The sequence below is a fragment of the Aptenodytes patagonicus genome, chromosome 2 (assembly GCF_965638725.1).
Source record: "Aptenodytes patagonicus chromosome 2, bAptPat1.pri.cur, whole genome shotgun sequence".
NCBI lineage: Eukaryota > Metazoa > Chordata > Aves > Sphenisciformes > Spheniscidae > Aptenodytes > Aptenodytes patagonicus.
The window spans coordinates 101,199,918-101,224,713 of record NC_134950.1 but is presented as its reverse complement, the minus strand read 5'-3'; the positions used below and the strand labels follow the sequence as shown (position 1 = coordinate 101,224,713).

The 24,796-nt window shown below is 38.5% G+C and overlaps 2 protein-coding genes across 3 annotated transcripts in view; both read right to left on the bottom strand.

The window, feature by feature from the left end:
* The window catches only part of DTNBP1 (dystrobrevin binding protein 1), a 70,889-nt gene extending 49,106 nt beyond the window's left edge, over positions 1-21,783 (bottom strand). For both annotated transcript variants that reach the window (XM_076330595.1, XM_076330596.1), the window contains exons 1-6: positions 21,697-21,783; positions 18,191-18,241; positions 14,421-14,471; positions 13,516-13,576; positions 9,515-9,647; positions 1,509-1,641 (exon numbers count right to left, since the gene is read on the bottom strand). In XM_076330595.1, the coding sequence (XP_076186710.1) occupies positions 1,509-1,641; positions 9,515-9,647; positions 13,516-13,576; positions 14,421-14,471; positions 18,191-18,241; positions 21,697-21,752 (485 nt within the window). In that variant the 5' untranslated portion in view covers positions 21,753-21,783. The remainder of the gene's footprint in view (positions 1-1,508; positions 1,642-9,514; positions 9,648-13,515; positions 13,577-14,420; positions 14,472-18,190; positions 18,242-21,696) is intronic.
* Positions 21,784-22,264: 481 nt separating this feature from the next.
* LOC143156039 (syncytin-2-like) lies at positions 22,265-23,834 on the bottom strand. The gene has a single exon (XM_076328937.1). It carries the CDS (start codon positions 23,832-23,834, stop codon positions 22,842-22,844), a length of 993 nt encoding a protein of 330 aa, XP_076185052.1. The 3' UTR covers positions 22,265-22,841.
* Positions 23,835-24,796: the final 962 nt, after the last annotated feature.

Genomic DNA, 24,796 nt, shown 5'->3' with positions numbered 1-24,796 from the left:
ACTGAACAGGATGTGAAAAACTAAAGGACATCACATGAGAAATTGCTAGATGTGACAGATAACATAGTAAGATGCTGACAAAAGCTACAGATCGCACCATGAGGGACAGTTGGATTTCACAGATGGTTAAAGGGGAGTTAGGTGAGAAACAGTCAAACTTCACAGAAAATTGAAGGGTGACCTTTAAAGTATTAGGGACCTTCTGGGAGGCAGAACTTGCAACACCAGTAGTACTTCGGTAACCGTATCTGTAACACCATAAAAGGCCAACATTCCCTAGATAATGGTATCAGAAATACCAAATTTGAGTACAGATGTAGCAAAACCAGGACCAACAGGGAAAAAGTAATTAGGGGTGGATTGTTTATTTGGGAGGAGACTGGGATTTAAAAAAAAAAAAATAGTTACAAAGATGGCAAAAGGAGGGTCAAGAAAGAGGAAAATGGATAAGCTATGCCAAATGCGACCACTGCTGTCTGGCACAGCCCTGCCCTTGATCACCACATCCTAACTAGGACCATAAACCACACTAGTTGTTCTGACCATACCGCATGAGTCAAACTTGCTTCGCAATCATGAGCAGCGAGGAGGGTACCAGGGTGCTTCCCCTGGCTAACAGAAGGACATTTGGTTGGACAGATCAAGTAACCTGGTTACCCTCATGTCAGTGCTGGCTCCAGGTCTGACAGCATCTGCATCTACCCACCACTCCCTAACACATGCCTGTCAGAGACTGTCTTTGACAAACTGCTTCAATTTAGCCCCTCATTTCCTCATTTATATAATGGACTTCATACTGCTTTTCTTACCTCCTTCAGTAAGGTTATTTTTGGCACTGTCAGTAACAAAAACAAGAAAGTCAACAGTTTAAGTTATTTAAGCTTTTAACATTTATCTCTTGCTACTTTATCTTTTAGGTAAACATGAAGCTCAAGAGTTGGAGGTTCTGACTTTTCACACATACTACTACAAGTTGAACTTTGATTCCAAGTAGTAATGCCCTGTCTTTGCAAGTAAGAGAATGGCAGGAGATCAATACCTATAATACAGAGTGAAAGGTACTCGTAGTACAGGATAGGAGAGAACTGAAAAGAAGGCAGAGGAAAATACAGTTCTTAACTTTACAGGTACAATACATGGGAAAAAAAGAAATAGAAAAAACAGGGCAAGGGATTAAAAGAAACAACAATTTATCAGTGCTTATTAACAATAGCCCTCACTCCAATTGTTTGTAGAGAATAATAAGCATGACTTCATCTTAACAACGTAGTGATAATTTTCCAAACACACACACTCTTTGTTCATCACCAAGACTTAGACCGACATTCAATGAATCTATTACAGATTTGCAGCTTCCTGTCAAAGATTACTATTTCTTTAAAAGATGAAAATAAAAGGTATTATATTATATGCAGGGAAAAAATAATCACAAAAGGTTATATTTTATGTTAATTATGTTAATTTTATTATGTTAATTTTATGTTATTTATAGCAATTGTTTTATTTACCTTTTTGTTTTCTTGTAGTTTTCCAGCTGTAATGTCTGCATACATTTGTATCTTTCCAACTCACACTGTTCACATAGGTCCTCAAGACACAATAGATGATTCTCCATTTCCTCAAAGTTTGCCTCTAGCTGGGCTATAAGAAATACTTATATGAATATCAAATTGTATCAATAGATGGACAACTCACCTGAACAGAAACAGGAATTCATAAAGGTACATAATTAACATGGTAATAATTACACATATATAAATGGCTCAGAAAGATAAACAAATCTCAGTCCATAGCACATAGTAGAGTGACAGCAGAGCCACATTAAGGGAGATCTATCTGAAGTTCCCTTTGCAGTAAGACGCTGAACCACTATATTTGCCCCAGCATCTTGGTCTCACAGGCTTGTGGTCTATACTTCGGGAAAAAACATCCAGTGCCCATAATTTAATTTTGCTTCTTGGGCACACTGTCAGTTTACCCCTTCCTGCCTGGTACCAATCTGAGGAAGAAAGCTGTGCTGACCAAGACCGGTACTAATCTTAAATTATTCAAATGAAGCAAAAGTAAAGCATACTGGGAGAATTTTAACTCTTGCATGACCTTGTGATAATATAAAAGAACACAGACTTCAAAAGTTTACTCTGAAGACAGACACTTTACTGATAGGCAAATCACTAGATTTAGCTATTTTACATACCCGTGCACTTAAAACCATGCAAAACCTCTTAATCTCCTCTTTAACCGTAATTGCTCAGTCTCAACTTAAAAGAGATCATGCCTATGAAAAGCCCTGAGAAACCTGATCTTATCTCATAGCTCACCCTGTTTCGAGTAGAAATTTGGATTGAAGAACGTCTGAGGTCCCTTCTGACCTGAATTATCCCATGTGAATCTTCTATCAAGGGATCGCTCGCCCTGCAGGTGGTTAGTGCTGAACTCCATGTGCCTCCTCAGGATCCCAAAGTGGAAAAACTATTTTCCTAAACTAACCAGCTAGTCACTCTCGGATGGAGCTGTGTGAATACAGGACTATTATTCACCCTTTTGCCAGGACTTCTCCTATACCAGGGGGAAGGTAAATTACAGGAGGAAGGATAAATCACATTTTTACAAACAAAATAGCAACCAAAGAATAGAAGGAATTTTGCAGTTCAGAGACAGATACGCTAATCCGTTGCAGTGTATGAACTTGATTGTTGATGCAAAGAACTATACAGATGATGGAATGAAATCGCACAAAACCTAAAGCAACTCTGTTTTGGCAAATGACTGTGTTTCACCTTTGCCTGTAATAGACAGAAGCAATCTTCATAAAGCAAGACAGTAACTATTAAGTTCAAGGTAGAAAAAAGTGATTTAAAGTCAATGTGTTTTGGATGCTCAAAAGAAGGAAAACAGCAAGCTGAAGGCATCAGTCAAATCTTCAATTCTGGTTTGGCCATTCTACTTGGAGCCTACCTTGGAGTATACAAAATTTCAACTTTCTTAGGCATTACTCAATTAGAAATTGCTATCCTAGTGGTCCCCCTAGAACAGCAAAAGTTAAGACCTCATAAACAAATTTCCTAGCATGCATATTTGTATGTTCAGCTCCAATTACTTCATAAGATTTTTTAGTCCCTAACAAGTAAGGTACTGCTCCACAACAGTCAGAAAGGGAAACATGAATCATATCATCAGCAATGATTTCCTTAAATTATTTACCAGATCAGGTATACAGGTATTATTTATCAGGTACACAGATCACCTGGGGGGAAGAAATAAAGCGGGGGGGGGGGGGGAAAGGCAGTTGACAATTAATGTGGAAACAAGTTTGAGGAAAAAAAAGTCTTCAGTTCTACAGGTTGTGATGTGGAACATGCATTGCTTACCACATACTCAACTTCCTCTCACAAAATCCAGATGTATTCAAAAGGCGATATCATGACTGCAATTATGACTGGTGGTCCCTTTTTGCTTAAGAAATTGACTTTTCTGAGTGCATTAAAATGAAAATGTCTGTATTATGCTAACTTGCTTTTCAGAATGATTGCTCACTTACTAATTTGCGAAATTCACAAACACAGCAGGGCTCAAGATAATTTAGTAAGGTACCTATCAACCACTGTTTTTTCCACTTAAAAAACCCACCACCTGCTTTACTGTACTTGCTATTGAAATAATATTAAAAGACAACAACAAAGAACAGGAAAATAAAGAGGATGAAGAAAAGTGAATTCTAGAGGGGAACTGATTCCTAGCACTAGCATTTGAGCAACCTCTAGTGGAAATTGCAGAAATCACTGTGCTCCTGAAGAACAGGAATGAACACTTAAGATCTCTCCAGAAGACAACAAACCTGCTTACTGCAACACAGGTTGCAGAAGTTTTCTTTTAAAAGCGAAAGAAAACTTAGTTGCTTTTCCCACAAAAAGTTGAAGACTAGCTCCATAGCAATAGTACCAGCTACGGTTGTGAATTAACGTCTCTCCTACCCAAATGAAAATGTATGCACTGTGCATCAAAAGAAAGTTCCAAACAAAGATACGTATTTAATCAATTTGAAACTTAAGCCATAATGCTTTGATCAGCTCTTATCTATATCCACAGACAAATAAGCTCATACTTTTTAAAAGGTATTCAGCAAAAATATTAAATCTAGAAATTAATTTCCAGTTTATAGTTCACAGTGGCACCTAGAATGAATGTGCCCCAGAAAGCCGGCTAATGTTCTAAAGAATACCTGCAAATCTACTACTATTTTTCCAGCTCTTCAAGAAATCTCTCAACCAAGCGGTCTGGCAACAATCACCATCTCACTCTGAAACCACGTTGCTACGAAGGAGAAAAACACCCTCTCCTTTTAATCTTTGTAAGGAAGCTGGGAAAAAATCCATTATACCTTTAGATTAAGACTGTTCCTGTATAGTAATATGCCACACTTGGTAGAAATAATATTTTTTATTAGATAGCTGAAAAAATAACTTGAGGTCACATCACTCCAATTATATTAGTTTGGCCTGTATTTCTTACACTATCACAGGTATAACAACACTATTACAAGTTGTAGTTCTTAGTTTTAATTTTTTTGAAGTATGTTAAAGTTTGATCAGATGACATTAGATTGAATTATCTTCCATCAGTGTATGCTGTTTTTCTTAGTTTACCAGCTACTCAAGTATTAAAGTATTTATCTAGAACTCAACAACCACAAACACCAATTTTGAACTCGAAAATGCTTTCTTTCTAAAGTTTAGCTAATTTAACTTTACCACATAATTTTTTTTTTAACCGAAACCTATGTTACCTGTGGTTCTGCAGTAGTACAGAAATTGTTAGAAAACCTAAATCACAGCTGTATATCAGAAAATATTAGGTTTTGATTTTCCCTACAATAACTTTAAATGTAGCTTTCCTGTATTGTCCCAGCCACCAAAACAACAGAAACCATCAAGAGGAATTAAAGACATTTATACAAAGTTCATTCATTTTCTGACTAAAAGGCAAAAAGGTAGAAAACAGAAAGGATGGAAACAATTACATCAAAGAAATTCTCTCTACCTCTAGGTCAGACAGAGACACAGATTACTAAAAGCTTAAAATGAGCAGTGAAAGACATATACATACAGGAAGAAAAAAATTACTTGTATATAATTACAGTTCTACTAGTGCCCAATTTTGATTTGTTTTTAAAAAAAAGATCTTAAACCCAGCTAGTATCATACCATTTACATGAAGCTAAAACAGCTTCTTTGCTGAAACTACATAGCAAGTATACTAGGATATTTCTTCTTCTGTATTCAAGCCACAGACATTTCCAAATTTACAACACCAAACTATATGCCTTTTATACATATATACCTCTACCTTATACAACAACCCTCTCTGCTGAAGCATTCTGCTCTGGAGCCTATGACAGAGAAAAACTCCGTGTTGAACATAGGTATCATTACACTATATTATTCAAATTCCCTGGTTTTACATACATCTCCCCAATATTTTCCCTGATTTTCTCAGTAAAAGATAAATGTCATTTCATCTCAGACAATGAAACTCACGAAAGCAAGAAAAGTAACAGCAGTTTTTAAACAACCATCAACCAGTTAGAAAAACTGTTTTAATTAATAATAAAATATGATTTTCTTTAAACATTTTCCCAACTGCAAACTGTTACTTATTTACAGCAAAAGTTTTTACAGCTCTCCTAACTTTAAAAATAATTTTAAAATCAAAAAGAAACCACTAAAAACTAGAGTCTTCTAATGAAATGTGTTTTATAGATTTCTGCATCACAAAACATTTATCTAGCTCTTTTTCAAGAGCTATCAACTGCTAGATGCTAATGAAAAAGAAACTGTTATTTAAGTAACCAAACACAATTCAGAAGTCCAAGTTCAAATGCCAGCTCTGTGAAAAATCTTGATTAATATATTGTCTGGTCTTAAATTCACTTTTACTTGACCAATACCTGCTAATATCTAAATCCTGACATAAGCCACAATTAATAAATAGATAATAGTAAACTAATGACTTCTCTTCCCCAAAGACACTCACGTCTTCCCCAAAGAGACAAGTCTATGGGCTATTACTGACAATACTTTTTCCTCCTAAAAGTACTGCTTTAGAGGCTGTCTACAAACTGAAGAAATGAACAAAAATTAAATTCTATCATCTCAGAATACAAGATGTTGCTGGAAGTATACTGCATTAGTCAAACTGAAAAAATCTTTGGCATTTTTATCTAGAAATTAAAAAATAAGTATATTTCATTAAAACACACTTTTTTTGCTGCAAAACAAGTGTCCAAAATATGGGGTATTAAGTTCTTATAGTTCAAATGTTTCCAAAATAAAAATCTTGTATTTAATGAAAAAGGTATTATAATCACTGTGACCTTATATTTCACAAGTTTCAGTACATTTCCTGAGTGTCTGAAGAAGCCATTAAGAAGTCTTTAATCCCACTTCTAAAACAAAGGGAACATGGCCGTTATTTTTTTTTTTAATGCAAATTCTGAACAAATTGGATTGAATTTTGCAAAGCTAGAAAATGGCAACTTTCATACTGGCTACACAATCTGAAAATAAAGCATGACCTTCTGCTCAAGATATAAACAAGGATACCTCCCCTAAGCAGTGCGAAAAGTTTCTGTTTCCCTAATGGATTTTCACACCCATCTAGCCCATACTTCGGAAAAAAATATTTATTAAAGAGCAAGAAGCAATGGCTTTTATCTCTGTGTATATATACTCGGCCTTATTTCCTTCCCAGTCTCACCAGTCTAAAATTTCCACCCTACATTGGATCTGTCACCTATGTTCATGACCAGTCTTTCCGAAACCAATATCAAGCTGATACTTAACATTTGATGTTTTAGAAAAAAAAAAGGGGGGGGAAATTGGATTTGAATTAAGGTTTGTGTGCATTGACTTGCTGAAATCAAAATAGATATTTGGGCAAAATGCCCCTGCTCAAACATGAAGCATAATTCATATTAAGACAAGCATGTGAGATATCGGCAAGCAGATATTTTCTACAACATGTCAAATAAAAATTGGCTTAAGTGGCCATTCAAATTCTGGACTTTGAAAGGGCAATAACGGTCCTTTTCACTTTCACGAGAGTACTTTTTTCTTCAAAGTTTTCAACAGCAGCTACAAGATGCTGCATAATACAATAAATTTATCAAATGAAGACACAGACTTTTTACTTGAAGTGAGGGATGACTGATAATGTGAGTACCTAAGTTAAAGGACTTCATTTATAAAAGTGCTAATGTGTCTTGTAATACACAGCAAAAGCTGAAGAATCTGTACAATTTTAAGTAGGTCACTAAAAAGGCTCATTTCCATTATCTGAAATTTCTTTTATCAAAAGCAGCCAGGGTTCCCTCTCTACTTTCAAAATGAAAGCATTAATAGATTTATTAGAAAAATGTAATAGCTTTAACAACACAGAACTATTAGTTTTCTGAAATGATGAAAATTAGCCAAATTACATCTTGGATGCACAACCCAGGACACGGCAGTTTATAATACTATATTCACATTTTTTTTACAGAACGTTTCACTCGTGTTTAAAATTCACAGCCACAGTATTAGTCTTCTCTTGGAAAAGTGAATACAGTTTACATTTATAAAAAGCAGATAGTTCAGAGTTATAAAAAGTAAAAACAGTGAGCAGAATATCACAGCAAATTTCTGGTAAATCACTTCCAGAAGCATAGATGTTGAATTTGGTATAAATTATACCTCTCTCTTCAAATAGACTCTATAAAACTTATCAGAAAAAAACAATTCCAAAAAACCTGACAGTGCTTAGGAGGAACTAATAAAAACCTCTAGGTAAATTACTTGAAATGTGACACACGAGGTGAGACTAGAAGATTTGGTTCAAATCTCACAACCTTAGCAGTAGCTTTCAAAATTCATTAGCTTCCCCAAGCAGGCTGGTTAATGCTTCCTTAAATCCTACTTGTGCAGTATCAAAAATATTCTAGAGACACATCCAAGTAATTCTACAATCAGGGTGAGATTAATTCTGGTTCATAAAACTATAGCATTAGGAATGGGAAGGTAACCCCAATTCATCAGGATTTATAGCATTTGCAGTTGTGAATTATAAAGACAATTCCATTAGGTTTTTATTATATTGTTTATCTTTGGTCTACCAGTGGACTGCATCATTTTGTGCATGATGATATTAAAATCAGTATTTAAATAAATCATTATTTGAATTGATATTTCCTTAGAAAATAACTGAGCTTTTCAAAGAGCCAACATTAAATGGTTACCACACGTGATAAAGACTAAATAAATAAAGTGGTATAAGAAAATTGTAATAAAAAATGAAATATATTCCTTGGTTCAGAAAGAAATAGCAAAGTTATTACCAGCCTACCTAGGAACAAAAGCCTATTTGTGCATATCCACTGACCATAGAAGAATGAGAAATTAGCCTTTGAACACAGAAAAGAACCCTCCTTCTCTTCACATCAGATGCCAGCACACAAATCCAGCCCGCCCCACAAAAAACAAGAGCTGCAATTACATGAAGAATTTCTGCATGCTTCCCAGCTGGTATAAGAATAGCGCAGGCAGAGTCCCTGGGGAACTTAGCTACTAAAATCCATGCACAGACAGCATTTTTTCAAAACTTTGATTTGATGTAACTTGAACAGATTTTCATGGAGGCAGCAAGAGGCCTATTGTTGACAGAAAGGCTTGCTACTTGTCAGATGCTGCATCCCCAGTTCAAGGCTCAGTAACACTAGAGCGTTTCAGAGACTAAAAGGCCAGATCATTTTTTCCTAATTTCATTTTCAACAGTGGATCAACTGTGTTGTATGAGAGGTTTCCAGAAGTAGTCCACTAAAGCCTTCATCTTTTAAATTAAACGAACAGGTTAACATTTGGTAAAGTTATAAAAATTGGAACCCATCTAACAAACACGAGTTATTTGGTAACCTTAATATGCAGCACTGCTAGCTTCACCCAGCTGGGTATCACTTCAGAATAGCTAAACCCTGTACACTAATTTAAACTATGGAAGCTAGCTTTGGAACCAACAACTACTCTCAACACAAAGTTTCTGCCTTGAAAGTGTCCCAAGCCAGGTAAATTTCTTGCTCCCCCAAATGAAACGATGATTTAAAACAAATTATTATATAAAATTATATAGACTTAATCAAAGAGAAGCAACTACATATGAGTGTTCACATTACTTACAAATCTTTAAGAATTTAAAAAGACTTCAAGAATAATCATTGTCAACTGTTCACACCAAGATATGCAGTGGTCACACAATTTTTTTTCCCCAAATAATGACACATACAGTATTTTAACTGCTGGGAGAGCAACCACTACTAATTTTGCTCTTTTACAAAACCAGTTTGTTTAAGAACTACTGTTTTATAATAGAAAGGATGTGTTTGGGAAGCAAAATTAAATTTCATAATTGCAAAGTTCACAACAGCTGAACTTCAGTCTAATCCTCTGTACTGACTTGAATGCTTGTTATGTCTGTAAAACCTTACCTAGGCTTGCCGTGAGGCATTCCAGATCTGCTAAAAACCCAGGTATTTGTTGCAGCTGATCCTGTAGTTCCACCAGACTGTTCCTTTTCTTCTCCCAATGTGCAGAAAGCATCACAACTTCACTATCCACCAGCTGAAACAAACAGGTTCTTTACTTTACTTGCAAATTGATGTACCTGTTTATGAGCATCTTGACTAATTTTTAGAATTCATGCATCTGCAAGCATAAGGTCAGCACAGCAACGCTATAGCACTGCCATTTGTGTACTTCTCAAGTAAATATACAACATGCTTAAGAAAGCCCCTGTAGTATGAAATATTTATATCAAAATAAGATAAAAAGTTATTTCTCAATATACTTATCAATGCAGGAACTATTTTATGGATTTTATTAACTGTAAAGAACATGCATCTGGAATTTTGACAGCAGCGTTGTACTGGTACGCAATAACAACATTGCAGTGCTACAATGTAAGGCTTATTTAGATCAATAACTTAGTATAATGTTGCTACTCAGTGATTTAATCTTAACAACAAAACTGAAAATTCTGCACATTCAAAATACTCTAGAAAATTAAATAAAAGGAATGACATTTTAAAAAAAGTTGCCTTTCTAACAGTCCTGCTCTTCTATTCTTGTGATAAACTGCAGTAGTTGCAAGTCTTTATGAACACACTGCTATGTAAGTTCAATTTTTGTTGTTTGAGTCTTCCTAACTTTTATTATACAATAGTATAATGAGAAGAGGTTACACTGTTTAAAAGTTTTATTTATTTAGGTCAGATTCTATGAAAAACAGAAAGATCAAGAGATCTTAGGTAACAAACGTTTCCCTTACATATAATACTTGAGATGATTCAATCATAATTTCCCTGTTCTTAGTTCCATTACCCATTCTTCCTCTTGTACACAACTGCAGCCCATGGCTGTATCTGCATTCTGAACTCCCCAGCTTTTGTAGAATTTAGTGGCAGAAACTGAAAAAGTCTGAGCAATGGGCAAAGGAAGTTCTCAAAGATTAACAGTTCTACCCACTTCAGACAGATTCTTTTAGAACAACAACTTCTCCCGTTACCAAATTCCTCCAACTATCTACCCCTGTCAAAAAGCCATCCTGTTTTACCAGATAAGGTTTGAAAACTTATTCCAAAGCCCAGCGAGTAATGAAACATTTCAGAAGACCAACATCCTTATTTAAATAAAGCCAAGTCTATTTTTGAGAATGAGATATGGGATTTATATCCGTTAAACAGTAAAGAAAAAACAAAACAAAAACAAAAAAACAAAACCCCAAACTATCATGACATGGCGGCAAACACCAGAAAAACATTTCAGCCCAGAGAGAATTAAATGCAGCTAAAATTACAATCATCTAAAAGCAGTATTTTTAGGACAATTTTGTAGATGGAACTGGTAGTTAGCATCTATAATTTAACATGGCAAGACTGTAGGCAGAAATTAAAGCTTGAAATTTTCATGTTCCTTTTTCTATTCAACATTTATAAAGTACTCGTGCTGTCTTATTTATCTGCTATTGGCCAGTACCAGAAATAGGATACTGGACAAGTGGACCTTTAGGTCTGATATAGTACAGTCAATCTTGCGTGCTTAACCAATTCTTATTTTATTGAACCCTGTATTTTCTACTTTTATAAAAAAGAAACAAACAAAAAACCCACAAGCAATACATATTTTGGATGCTCCCATAAGTAAACATCTGAACTTCATGGAAAATTTCGAAGTCTTTTTGAAAGCTTTTCATTCTCATTTTCCCAAGCAGCCATAATACGTGAGATTAAGGTTACATTGGTTTTATTTATATGAAACCTCACATTGTTTTCAGAACTACAATTTTTAAAGCAAACTATTGCAAGCATTAAAAAACTGTAAGCAAGTAATTTAAGAGATGTTCTAAAGAAAATCATCATGAGCAGTAAAACACACAAAGCTGGCAGAGAGAACTTCATCTCTAATTAAACTGAAGGTTTTCACTGGAACGCATGGAAAAGGTGGGCCATACTATTAGGCAAGAGAAAGAAGAACATAAGATAATATCTTTCTTACCCTAAATACACCTCTTCAAAATACATCAAGCAGTGAGGTTTTTATCCATTGGAAAAAGATAAAGAGAAGACTCCTAAGGAAACCAGAGGAGTCAGGGAGGATGCAGCTGGCCAAAGTGAAGGTTTCAGCCAGGACAGAGAACCCCACAGCTCAGTCCTGCTCTGCACCATGGCCACCCAGCTTACACTCTCTGCCCCTTAAACAGGGTTTGAAATGCAAAGTCTGGTGCAGACCTCCAAAACAGCAGAGCAATGCATTGGCAGCACTTACTGGAAGTTTTCTTTCCCTTCATTCCAGAAATAAACCACACAACTCGTCACTTCACTTCCAGGACAGGAAAACTGAACAAAATCAGGAGAAAGCACAGACACTTCCTCAACCTTTTCAGCCAGACAAGTCAAATCTTGGCGTTTCCTGTCCAGTAGGAGAGGGCAGCGGTGTCAGGCAACAGCCCTACCCTGATTGATACTAACCACCAACACGCCTCAACTCCAAATATATTCTATACTTTCCCAGCCCCTCCCAGTGCTTTTAAAGAGCTACAGCAGTAACATGCAACATCATTTTTGCAATTGTTTACATTGCATCACATTATTTAATGTTTGCATTACATTATTGTTTACATTACACTGTTTGCATTATTGTTTATTGTTTACATTGCCATTTATTGGCAATGTTAAAATGTCTTAAGCAGTCTCAAAGTAATATTCCCAGCTAACTTAAAATCTTTCAAATAATGGTGAAGAGTGACCACCTGAACTTCTGGATATGTCTTATTTTTACCATCCCTTCTTGTCACACTCTGACAAAGTTGTACTTCTCAATATCTTCTCTCACCTAACACATCCCACAGAAAAACAGTAAGCTGGTATAATTAATATTTTTTGCTTAAGTGCAAGTAGTGATTGCAACTATCTGAACAAAGGAAAGAAGACAAGAAATTCTGGGTGTCAATGTATCAGTTGAAAAGTACTTTAAAAGCACTAGGAAATTCTCACACTCGATGTTTGTTAAAGTAATTGAAGTATCAGAAAGTAAACAGGAGAATGAACTTCAGATAATTCTTGTTAGATGATACCTCATGAGAAACATGATCACAGAGAATTTCTATTTTCGCAATATCTATATTTAATACTTTAAGAATATTAATTGTAGGCTGAGTACCATCAAATCTGGAAGAGCTGTGAGAAACAAGAGGAACTGGACATTCTGATCCATTTCGTCAGCTGCCTGTCAAACACCATCTTAAAACCACAGTAAAAAACAATGCAACTTGGCATTTTTCCCAAGTAGCAATACGGAGCATTACTTTTTCATTATACTGTTTGTACTGGATCCAGTTGGGATAGAGTTAACTTTCTTCATAGCAGCCCATATAGTGCTGTGTCTTGGATTTCTGATCAAAACAGTGTTGTTAACACACCAATGTTTTGGATATTGCTGAACAATGCTTGTACATTGTCAAGGCTTTCTCTCTTTCCCACTCATCCCCGCTCCTCCTGCAGTGAGTAGGCTGGGTGTGCAAGAAGTTGGGAGGGGACACAGCCAGGACAGTTGACCATTGGCCAAAGGGATATTTCATACTATATATCATGCTCAACAATAAAAACTAAGGGTTTGGTCTTCCAAGGTAACCATTGCTCTGAGACTGGCTGGGCATCGGTCTGCTTATGGGAGGTTGTGAGTGACTGCTTTTGTACCACTCGTTTTTCCTCTGTCCTTCAATTATTAAACTGTCTTTATCTTGAATCATGAGTTTTCTCATTTTTGTTCTTCCTGCTCTCTCCTATGTCCCACTGGTGGGGGAGTGAACAAGGCTGTGTGAATGCTTACCTAGTGGCCAGGGTCAACCCAGTACACTGGTACTAAAAATTTTAGTTTAAAATTATTTACACATTTTAAAAGAAACAAGTGTGGCATTGTTATTTTTTCTTACCTCTCCAGCTTTTGCACAATCTTTGGCTCCTTTGTGAAGGGCAGCCCAAGCATCTTCATATCTGAAGAGAACAAAGATAAATGACTGCTTTTCCTGTGTTCCCCTTACAAAAGAAGATTTCATGGATACCACTGTGCTTATATTTACAGGGACTACCAGAAATAACAGTTTAAAAAGCTGTGAGGTTGTCTTGGTAGAACAGTAAATATCAGAAAGAAATATACAGTAAGAAAGAATTTCTTTCAAAGAAAAAGTGATTAATGTTTTTTAAATCGCTAGCTTACATTAAGAGCTAAATGGACCCAGCAATATTTATAAGACTACACATAAAAGCCTTAAGCACTTCTTGGAACCTAATTTCATTAAGAAAATAAAAAAAATTAACAAGATTGTAATCACCCCCCCCCCCCCAAAAAAGGAATAGATTTAAAAAAAAAAAAAGATAAAAATACAAAGGAAATTTATAATGCAGATAGCTTCTGTTACTCAGAAAAAATGTGATTAAATACACATGGAATACACTTTCTTTTCATGGCAATGACAGGTATACTGTCTCTATTATAACTGAATGAAACCATATCAAATATGTAAAAGTCAAATTAAAACTACAGGCTGGGCCTCAGTGCTGTTCTCCTTCACCCCTGTGCATTAGATTCTGAACTAAAGTCATCTTTCAAATGTTGCCTCTCCTTCAGAACTTCTGTTTCATTAGCATGATAGCACTTAAAGATTGGGCAAGCTTTAAACATATTTATCATTTGGTAACCATCCCCCACTCCACTCACTGCAGAACATCCAAAAAACCTATTAGTAACACCTTCATTTTCTTCTCCTTTTCTTAACCTAATAAAGTTATTTCTGAAATTATAGGAAGCAGACACTAACAAAGAAATGGAAGGTCATACCTGCTCAGTAATTCCAGTCCAGCAGAAAACTCTGGCAAACACTGAACAGTTCTATAAAACAAATTGTAAATATACAAATGTTGGTAATGAATAGAAAGCTGTTATAAAATATGTGTGCACACTCATCTGCGTTTGACAGATATGCTGACCACAGAAACATTCCCTACGGTTCACTTTCACAAACATTTTGTCAATTCTGGTTTAAAATGCATTACACAGTATATCTTACAAGAATATTCCACAGCTAGGGTTGGTTTTTTCCCCCTTGTTATTTTATGGTAGCCCATTCTTACCTCTTTTTGACTATGTCCATTAAAAACAACTTTTATGAGATAATTTCTTAGTACAGTTAACAAACACGCAGGATGAACATTGTTTTACCTTAAAACAGTGGAGAGAAACATTCTGAAAATAAGACTACTACACAAGTTCTTTATGTCCCTCAATAAAGATAGTGCACTTAATGCATTCTACATTAAAAATAAATACTAAGCTAAAGAATCTTTGCCAGTTTAATGCTCTAATGATCTCCTATAGTATACATACATTTTCATTAATAACAGCTTCAAATATAAAGGCAACTTATCGTAAGTTGAAGAAAATTAACAATGCAGCACTTTTAAGGATGTATTATGTGAAGATCTTGATGTCATCCAAGATTCATCTCTTGGAAGATTACCAGAATAGACTTATTTGCACCGTCATCCAAACAATTTGAATGGAAAAAAACAAATACCATAAATGAAACATTTTTTTCCTTAAACCAAGGGAAAAATGATAGAATCAGTGAGATGGGAAGGGACCTCAGGCAGTCTCTAGTGCAACCTCCTGTTCAAAGCAGGACCAGCTATGGGATCAGACCAGCTTGCTCAGGACTCTATCCAGTTGCAACTTGAAAACCTCGGAGAACGGAAACTTCACAGGCTCTGTGAGCAACCCGTTCCACTGCTTGATTGTCCTCATGGAAGAAAAAGCTTTTCCTTATAGCCTTTTCCTGTCTGCACATCTCTTGTTTCAACTTATGCCTATCACCTTTCGTGTTCCCACCACGTACCAGTGTCAAGAGTCTGGCTCCACTTCCTTGATAACGTCCTCATAGGTAATGATGGGCTGCTGTTAGGTCTCCCCAAAGCCATCTATTCTCCAGGCTGAACAAGCCCCGGTCTCAAGCCTTTCCTCATATACAGAGAGTTCCAACCACAACCATCTTGGTGGCCCTCCACTAAACTTGCTCCAGGTTATCAATGTCTTTCTTACATCGGGGGCCCAAAACAGTAGCTAGGTGTGGTCTAAGGAGTGCTGAGTGCGGGGGATAATCACCTCCCTCAATCCCACCACCTGTGGTCCTGTTCATACAGCCCAGGAAGCTGTTGGCTTTCCTTGCTGCCAGGCATGTTGCTGGCTCACATTCAGCTTCCTGCCTCCCAAGACCACCAGGGTCTTTCCAGCAAAGCTGCTTCCCAGCTAGTCAGTCAGCCCCAGTCTGTATTGTTGCAGGGGATACTTTCTGCCCAGGGAAAGACTGGATTTGTACCTCTTGAATTTCATGAAGTATCTCTTGGCCCATATGGTCCTATGGGCTTTTGTGGGTTGAGTTCCCCAAACTGATCTTCATCCACTACTGGTCAGACTCTTCCTTTCATTAAGCACAGAGGACTGGGAGACCTTGTTTGTGAGGACTGAAGCAACAAAGGCATTGAGTACCTCAACAACATCTACATTTGCTGTCACTAAATCATCCACCCCATTTATCAACAATCCCACATTTTCTTTGTTCAGCCTTTTATTACCAATGCAGGGCTAGAAGCTCTTCTTCTTGTCCTTGACATCACTTGTAAGTGTCAATTCTAGGTGAGCTCCGACTTTCCTAAGGCTACTCCTGCATGCCAAAGAAGTTATGAAGAGGGTATCAAGAAGTTATCCCTGACACCCTCCAGAACTCTTCTTGACTGCATCCCGCTGTGCTGTCCTTTCAGCAGATGTCAAGGAAGTTAAAGGCCCGCACAAGAATGGGGGTTTAATGATACAGAGAATTCCTGAAGTTGTTTATAGAAGACATCATTCACTCCCTGATCAGATGGTCAGTGACAAACTCCCATTGCAACATCACCCTTACTGGCCTCTCCTCTGATCCTGACCCACAAGCTTTCACCATCCTTACAATCAAGCTAAGCTGTATTTGTCCCAGAACTTTATCAGCAAAGCAGAAGTCACCCTGGCATTCCCCTGTTTGTGATAAACCAGTTGGTTCACCCAGTGCTTTTCTCAAAAAGTGATGGATATTTACAGTATACCAGATGAACCAAAATATTATAGACTGGAAATGTACAAAGAAGGCAGTTGCCTAAAATAGTTTTATTCAGACCTTCACCCATTCTTAGTTTAGTTTCTGTGTCTTGTCAATACAACCAGTCTTCTGTTAAAAGACCTTGTGCTGGTTTTGGCTGGGGTGGAGTTAATTTTCTTCACAGTAGCTAGTATGGGGCTATGTTTTGGATTTGTGCTGAAAACAGTGCTGATAATAGAGGGATGTTTTAGTTACTGCTGAGCAGTGCTTACACAGCGTCAAGGCCTTTTCTGCTTCTCACACCACCCTACCAGCGAGTAGGCTGGGGGTGCACAAGAAGCTGGGAGGGGACACGGCTGGGACAGCTGACCCCAACTGACCAAAGGGATATTCCACACCATACGATGTCATGCTCAGCATATAGAGCTGGGGGAAGAAGGAGGAAGGGTGGGATGTTCATAGTTATGACGTTTGTCTTCCCAAGTAACCGTTACATGATGGAGCCCTGATGTCCTGGAGATGGCTGAACACCTGCCTGCTGATGGGAAGTAGTGAATGAATTCCTTGTTTTGCTTTGCTTGCGTGCGCAGCTTTTGCTTTACATTGACCTGTTAAACTGTTCTTATCTCAACCCACGAGTTTTCTCACTTTTACCCTTCTGATTCTTTCCCCCATCCCACTGAGAGGGGAGTGAGCAAGTGGCTGTGTGGTGCTTAGTTGCCGGCTGGGGTTAAACCACAACAAACCTTTACATCCAAAACATCAAGCTTCAGAACTTAATACAGTTTATTTCAGATGCTTTATTTTTTTTTCAGGGCTTGTTTTAAAACTAATTTGTGTCTACACACTGTGTTTTAGTAAGAACATGCTTTACACTAAAACACATCTGAGCTTATTTGAAGAAGCAACATTCACAGATGTCATTTACAGACATTAAGTAGTCTTTCCCTACAGTTTACACAGGTTGAAAGAATGAACAATATACTAAAATGCAGGGGATAAAAAACCCACCACAATTCTTCTATCTTCTTGCAATAGAGATGAAAACAGATAATTGAAGTACTCCATTATACATATATTTTCCACAATAAAAAGGCTCATATTTCTGTTCTTGCACTAAAAAAACTGAATTACAATTTTAGTACATGAGATTCACAGAGATTGTAAACAATTACATTTCAGTGTACTGCAACCTGAATCTTTTATAAAGTACTACAATAACATAGAATATTCACATAATTTAAATAGTCATTTATAAATTGATTGATGGCTATCAGAAATTATTTAGGCCTGTCAATCAAGATTCTATTAAGCAAAGTATTTCCTCAATATTAGGGTTAAGCTTTTCTGTTATCAAAATAATATTATGTAAAATTATATGCAAATGTGTTTGTAACTGGCTCATATATATGAGCCACTTTCAAATTTTTCTTTAACAAGAACATTCTAGATCAATGCTATACATTAAGATATTCAGAAGTACCTCTGCCTGCTTTTTTTTGCTTCTCTTGATTTGTCACCCAAAGTCTTCAACCTATAAATCAAAACACAAAACCATCAGACGTTTCCAATACCAAAACCAGAGAACAACTTGTTTGAACACATAATGTGTTAATTCCAGTCTATTATAGTTAATTTTGTTTCAGCTTATTTCACAAATAAATCAAATTTCACTTAGTTTTGTGGAGACTGTCATATGAAATTATTTCCACCTACACTGCATCTAAATTACGAGATTTTTCTACCAAGGAAAAGCATGACAGTCACATAGAGACATTTGTACCTGCTTGCCATAAGTCTGCCAACACAAAACTAGTATGAGCACAACTTTTCTTCTGCCAACTATCAGAATCTCCAGCAGCATCACCGCAGTGCACTGCTACTGAGCATATGGCCAATTTCAAACTGACTGGCATCTTGCTCCTAAAAAACAAAAATGAAAACAAACACCCCCCCCCCCCCCCCCCCCAAAAAAAAAAACTCCAGCCAACAACAAACCACACACACACACACAACACAACTCTCTTCCACACTTTACTCTTTTGCAGTCAACCCGTATATGCTAGTCAAGTTGGCATGGCAGAGTGAGAACCAAAACCTCCTGCTATTCTGACCACCAAGATGATGGATGTCCTCAGCCTCTATGCCCTTTGGAGTCCCAGCTGTCCAGGACAGCAAGGGTTAGGAAGAAATAAAGGACACACCGACAGGAGCAAGATGGAAATGAGCTATAAGCTCCAAATATATTCTCCAGATGTGACACAGAGATATGTAATCCTGACACAGAGATATGTAATCCTGAGTGACCCAGTGACTGAGAAACATCCTAATATATAGATATTCAGGCTGCTTCTAGGGTGAGCCCAATCACTCCCCCAGTCTTGACCACCACCGATTTCCAGGAACTCAAAGAAGAAACCTCAAAGCTCTACAGCAAAATAGGTGGTTGACAATTTGAGAAAAGACATGCTAAGGCAGGTCTCCACTCCCTGTTAAGAGAGCTGTTCATAATAGTCAAGCCAAGTAGCAACAACCACAGCACACTGAGGAAGAAGAACATTGCTGCAGAAAGTACTGCAATTTGCCATTCTGCGCTGTCACGTTCCCCAGAATGCACCTCCCAGCCTGTAACAGCAGCACTCCTCTGCATACAGGGATAGAAGGAAATGCTGGGTCACAACTACCAGTTCTCTTGCTAGAATATCTGCCAGGCAGTCAGAAGTAAAAGTTAAAGGATTTATCACTAGACTACACAATACTGGCTTCCTTTCAGCAGTGTTCTCTTTACAAAGTAGAGGTAGTGTGAGCCACATCACTCAAGCTGGCAGAAGCACACAAATTACTGCCTGAGCACAATACAGCCCACTGTTGTGTTGTTTTTTTTTTTTCTTCTCCTGCAAAAGATTGCTTGCAGGTAAATGGGTCAAAATCTAGATACCTCACAGGATACACAGAAGTAGACAGAAGACACAGCTGAGCAGGGGAAAGGGGAGCTCATTTCTTTGTACACAGAAATGGCTAATAACCCTGAATTGCTCTTTCTGTAGATCACACAACCTGATTTAATCCTTTTCAGCTGTACATAAGCATTCCCTTATTCCTTCGGAAGGGATATTCTTTCCTTAGAAGCCCTGGAAAAGCTTCTCCCTCTCAATGTTTCAAGAAATCCAACTGTTCCACTTTGCAAGCATTCATGTGTAGTTAACAAGTTGGCCACAACCGGCCCAGCATTCTTGATACCAGAAATACTTTCTATGGGTTTTGACCATTTTGAGCTAAAGTCTTAACAGCATAAAATGACTTCTATTACCACTTTGGTGGGGTAGGGAACGCTATAGCATTGTGGTGGCATTGTCTAGGGAGGGAACAGGGGCAAAACAGGACAAGTTTTGTCCCCCCCCGAATCCATGGGGACACTACAGGGAAAAACCAGATGCTCTCCACAGCCTCTGCTACTATGGCTCCAAGATACAGGTTCCCAATGGCAACAAAGAATACATTCTAGATAAAAAAAAAACAAACCACAACCAAAACAAAACTTAAAGAAGGGACACTCCAAGAAGGGCACATTAATGGAGCTGCTAAAACACAATGACGGAAATGATGAAATCAGAGACTGTTCTCAAAACAGAACAAAACATTGCAATACAAGGAAGAAGGCATATTAGAGACTACATGGACACATATTGACTCCACTGCAGCAATACATGGAGATAGAGTTAAATGACCATAGGATCCTGCATGTTATGACCTTTCTGTTGTCCTCTTTCATCATGTGAAAAACACCTTTTTCAAAAGAAACTTACACTGTACCGAGGCATCAAACTCTGTGAGAAGTTCTAAAAATAACAGCAAAACAGAAAGACAGACAGCAATAAACCAACGCCTTAGCCTGTGTTCTCAAGACATTTTAATATTGAATTACTGTTTGTTAAGATGAGACAGATAACATATAAGCAACTTATCTGGTTGATTGGTAGCTTATTCTATCAATTTTTCTGGACCATCATACACTGGTGCAAATAAGTCATTATAAACTATTTATTTTAAGTTTCTGGAGTACATAGACATCCATCACTATATATAAATATTTACCACAGGGGTATTATAAGGCAGCCTCAACATGGCCAAAGACCAGTTTTTAAAAGTAATTGATTACAGCACGATACTCTCCTGTGGCTCATTATGAACCGACAGTTTTGCAGCACAGGCATAACCTTGTTTTCTGGCCATCCACTGACTTCCAGCAATGCTCATTTGGATCACCTGTTTGTACTAAAAATAGCATTGGTACAAGGCCTATCTAAAAAAACCTTGTGAGGCAATATAGGAAGAATATCCTTCTACTTTTTAATGTAAGCAAGGGGCTGCTCCTTCTGCTTATCCCGTGCTTCTTTTCCCCAAGTGACAGTAACTCATCTTTCAAGGAAACAAAAGCTTTTTATACGCCGAACAGAGTACAGCGATGCTCTTTACGCAATTACATTAATCTATAAAACCTTGAAGGTCAGTTACTTCATAAAAAATTCAAGCGCGTCAATTGACCCCATTCACATCTTCCGCATTCTCTCGAAACAGCAGTCTCTCTTGCACTCCCCTGACCGCAGCTGCCTCCCAAACACCAAGGCACCTCTCCCCCTCGACTCCCGACTGCAGCTGCGGGCTACCACACAGCTGCCAGGGCCCGCTAGCCCGCCGGGAGCCGCTCAACCGAGGCGGGAAGGGGTGGATTAGACCCAGGGGCCGCGTTTCCAGCCCGTCCCGCCACCGCCGGGCACCCGCGGTGAAAGAGAGGGGCCCCGACCGGGGGTCCCGCCTCCGCAGTCTCCTCCTCTTCCTCCCTCCCGCCCGCCGGGCCAGTCTCCGCCCCCCCCCCCCCCCCCCCGGTCACCTGCTTCCCCCTCCCCACCCCGCTGCGGGGCGCGGGTCCCCCTCCCGTCCCCTCCGCCGCCGCCAGCCCCGCGGAGCCGGGCCGGGAGCGCTACCCACCCGGCGGTGAGGTCCTGCTGGACGCTCAGCAGCCGCTCCCGCAGCGTCTCCAGCATCGTCCCGGCCTTCTCCGGCTGCCGAGGCCAGCGCCGGGCGGGAGGGGCGGGGCGCGGGGAGGGGCGGGGCGCGGGGCGGAGCTCAGCTCCCACCTCCCCCTCAGCCCGCGGGCGGTGCCAGGCGCGGCGCGAGCCTCCGACGGTTAGTCACCGCCCTCGTGCGCAGCGGAAGGCCCGCCCTCTCTCTTCCGGCACGGGCTTCGCGCGGGTGGGGCGGGTGGTGTAACGGCAGAGGTCTCCTCACAGAGTTGGTGGCGCCGCGGGGTTACTGAGGAGAGCTAGGTCCTTTGTTTTGCGTTCCCGGTGTGCGAGTAACGTCGGGTCGAACTGCGTTTAAAGTCCGAACCGTTTCAAGGATAGATTTTTGAGAAGCACGTGGATCCCTGAAGTTGCAACTCGAGGCTTTTTAAAGACCGCAGTAAGCTCCTTTGCAGGTTGTGATTCACGAATTTGTCCAAGTAGTATATTCTTTATTTGCAGCGCGCTGGATGCACGGGGGAATCTCTCCACCTATCGTGCATGCCCACAACAAAAGTTACATCTCATTTATACAATTGAGTAATGAATATTCTAATAACACCTATACATATTCATTATCTAACCACGCCTATCCTCGCTCCTCATGCTAATTAGTTGCGTCTGCGCAGATCTTCCAAATAATTCTGGGCCGGGGTCGTTCCGGTGAAGGCTGATAGTCTTCCTCGTCCCCTTTCACCTAGTTGGCGCCAGGTTTCGCTGATCTTTGAATATATTGCTGACAGCTTGAAGGTCCTTTACGCTTATCAGACCGTCTCATTATCCACCTTACAACAAACTGTTTTTATAGTTCCTGTGTCTTCTATCTTCAGAAGGTCAGGGTTCTTTATCTTTAGAGGGTCAGGATTAATTGGTATGCACAAACATCTGCTCTTTATCAAACACATGACAGAATATAAATGTAACACAAATTATCTACATATACATGACAGAGTAATGATTTACGTAAACACCTGGTTCACAATAATTGTCTAATTATTTGTCTAAATATTTCTCTTGTCCTCCATCAGTCCCCCCTTTTTCTGTATCATGAGTAAATTCTTTTACTACATCTTATATGATTTCATTAATTGCTTTCTTATAAACCATGAGAGAACATTGAAGCATACAACTAATGATTATTCCTAGAATGATTATTAAAATTATGGTTATAAAAAGGTTCTTCAACCAAGCAAGATTTGGTAACCACGATGTTAATTTATTCCAGAGTTCTTCAAAACTCCAGGAGGTGTCATCCTGTGTAACCTGATGCAGTATTTTAGTCTGATCCCAAATTACTTGCAAGTCTGTGGAAACCCGACCACTCTGGTCAACATATGTGCAACAACTCGTATTGATCATTATACAAACTCCTCCTTGAGCAGCTAGGAGGATATCTAAAGCCATTCTGTTTTGCAATGCTACTTTGGACAGACTCTTAAGCTCTTCTTGTTGCGCTTGGATTGCGTCCATAGTGGCATTTTCCAATTTTTCTACAACAGCTGAAATATTTACTAGTGCTTTCTCAATTTCACTCACTCCTAACCATGGCAAAAACCATCTTACAAAACCATGAAAAGCGGTAGGTTTCTCAATTAAAGGATTGTTTCGTTTAAGTCGTCTTAATGGGCTTCTCAAAAATCCCTTATCTAATCGAGTATGTATTGTCATATTGGGAATAACTACTCCTAAGGTGCAAGTTCCTTTCCAATTTTCAGGTAACGTTTTTCTAGCAGTATCATTACATATCCAATACCATCCTTTTCCTTCAGGGACAGGCCATTTGGTAGAATTGTTCACCTCACTATTGACACCTATATTTATTGTCTTATTACATGCTGTCTGATTTCCTACATATATCGTATCACTACAATATAATTTTCCCATACCAGTAGGTGGATTACATCGTTGAACACAAGTGTAGTAAGAATCCTGAGGGGCCGGAGTTGTTATACTTATTTGTTTCGCATCTATCCCCGAATCCCAAGAGGTATTTATCTGTAATTTTGTCCAAGACACGTTAGAAGGAATTGGAATTCTGATTAATGATATTCCTTTTTTTCCCATGTTCGGGGATATGAGTACATACCCAACAATCGCTTCGATTAACTAATTCAGTCACTTGTTGTACCAAAGATAGGTGAGTATTTTCTTTCCAACCACCCTGTATTTGATCAATTTGTACAATTACCGAAATAACTGCAATGAAGTTGGTCCAGTTGATTCGGCTTTCCATAGGGCCAAGATTTCTTTTCTCGCACCTTAATAGCTGTATTAGTAGCCAGTAATACTTGGAAGGGTCCTTTCCATTTTTGCTCTAAAGGATCACCTGAAATAGTTTTGATTAAAACATAATCTCCTGGTTCAAAACTATGTAGAGGTCCATCTAATCCACGAGCTCGAGTTCCCAATACTTGTTTAGAAATTTTTCTCATCTGTTGATGTAATTCTCTCAAATATTCATACCAATAACTTTCTCCTACTTGTCTTAGATCTTCTCCTGAAAAGGTATGTTGCTCCCATATAATATTTCTTATTCTTAATAATGCGATTGGTAGGGATTGTGGCTATGTTAAATTAGCTTCCTGACTAATTTTAGCTAATTGTAGTTTCAGTAAGTGATTCATTTTTTCCACTTGACCACTCGCTTGAGGTCTATAGGGAGTATGCAGCTGCCAATCAATTTCTAAGATATGACTGATCTTTTGCACTATTTGGGCACAAAAATGTGGTCCCCGATCTGAAGATATTGTTTCCGGTAATACAAACCAAGGAATTAATTCAGTGAGCATGAATTTTATCACTTCTCTAGTCTTATTGGTTCTACACGGACGTGCCTCTGGCCATCCTGAAAAAGTGTCTACTAGAACTAATAAATATCGAAACCCCCCTTTTCTGGGTAATTCCGAAAAATCTATCTGCCAAACTTGTCCTGGGTAATTTCCTTTACCAATGACCCCTATTCGTACTTTGTCACCTGTTTTAGGATTATTATTAGCACAAATCTCACATTGTTGTATAACTTGTTG

Excerpts from the sequence above, each read along its gene's own strand:
- LOC143156039 (XM_076328937.1), bottom strand. The coding sequence starts at position 23,834 with ATGGGAAAAAAAGGAATATCATTAATCAGAATTCCAATTCCTTCTAAC.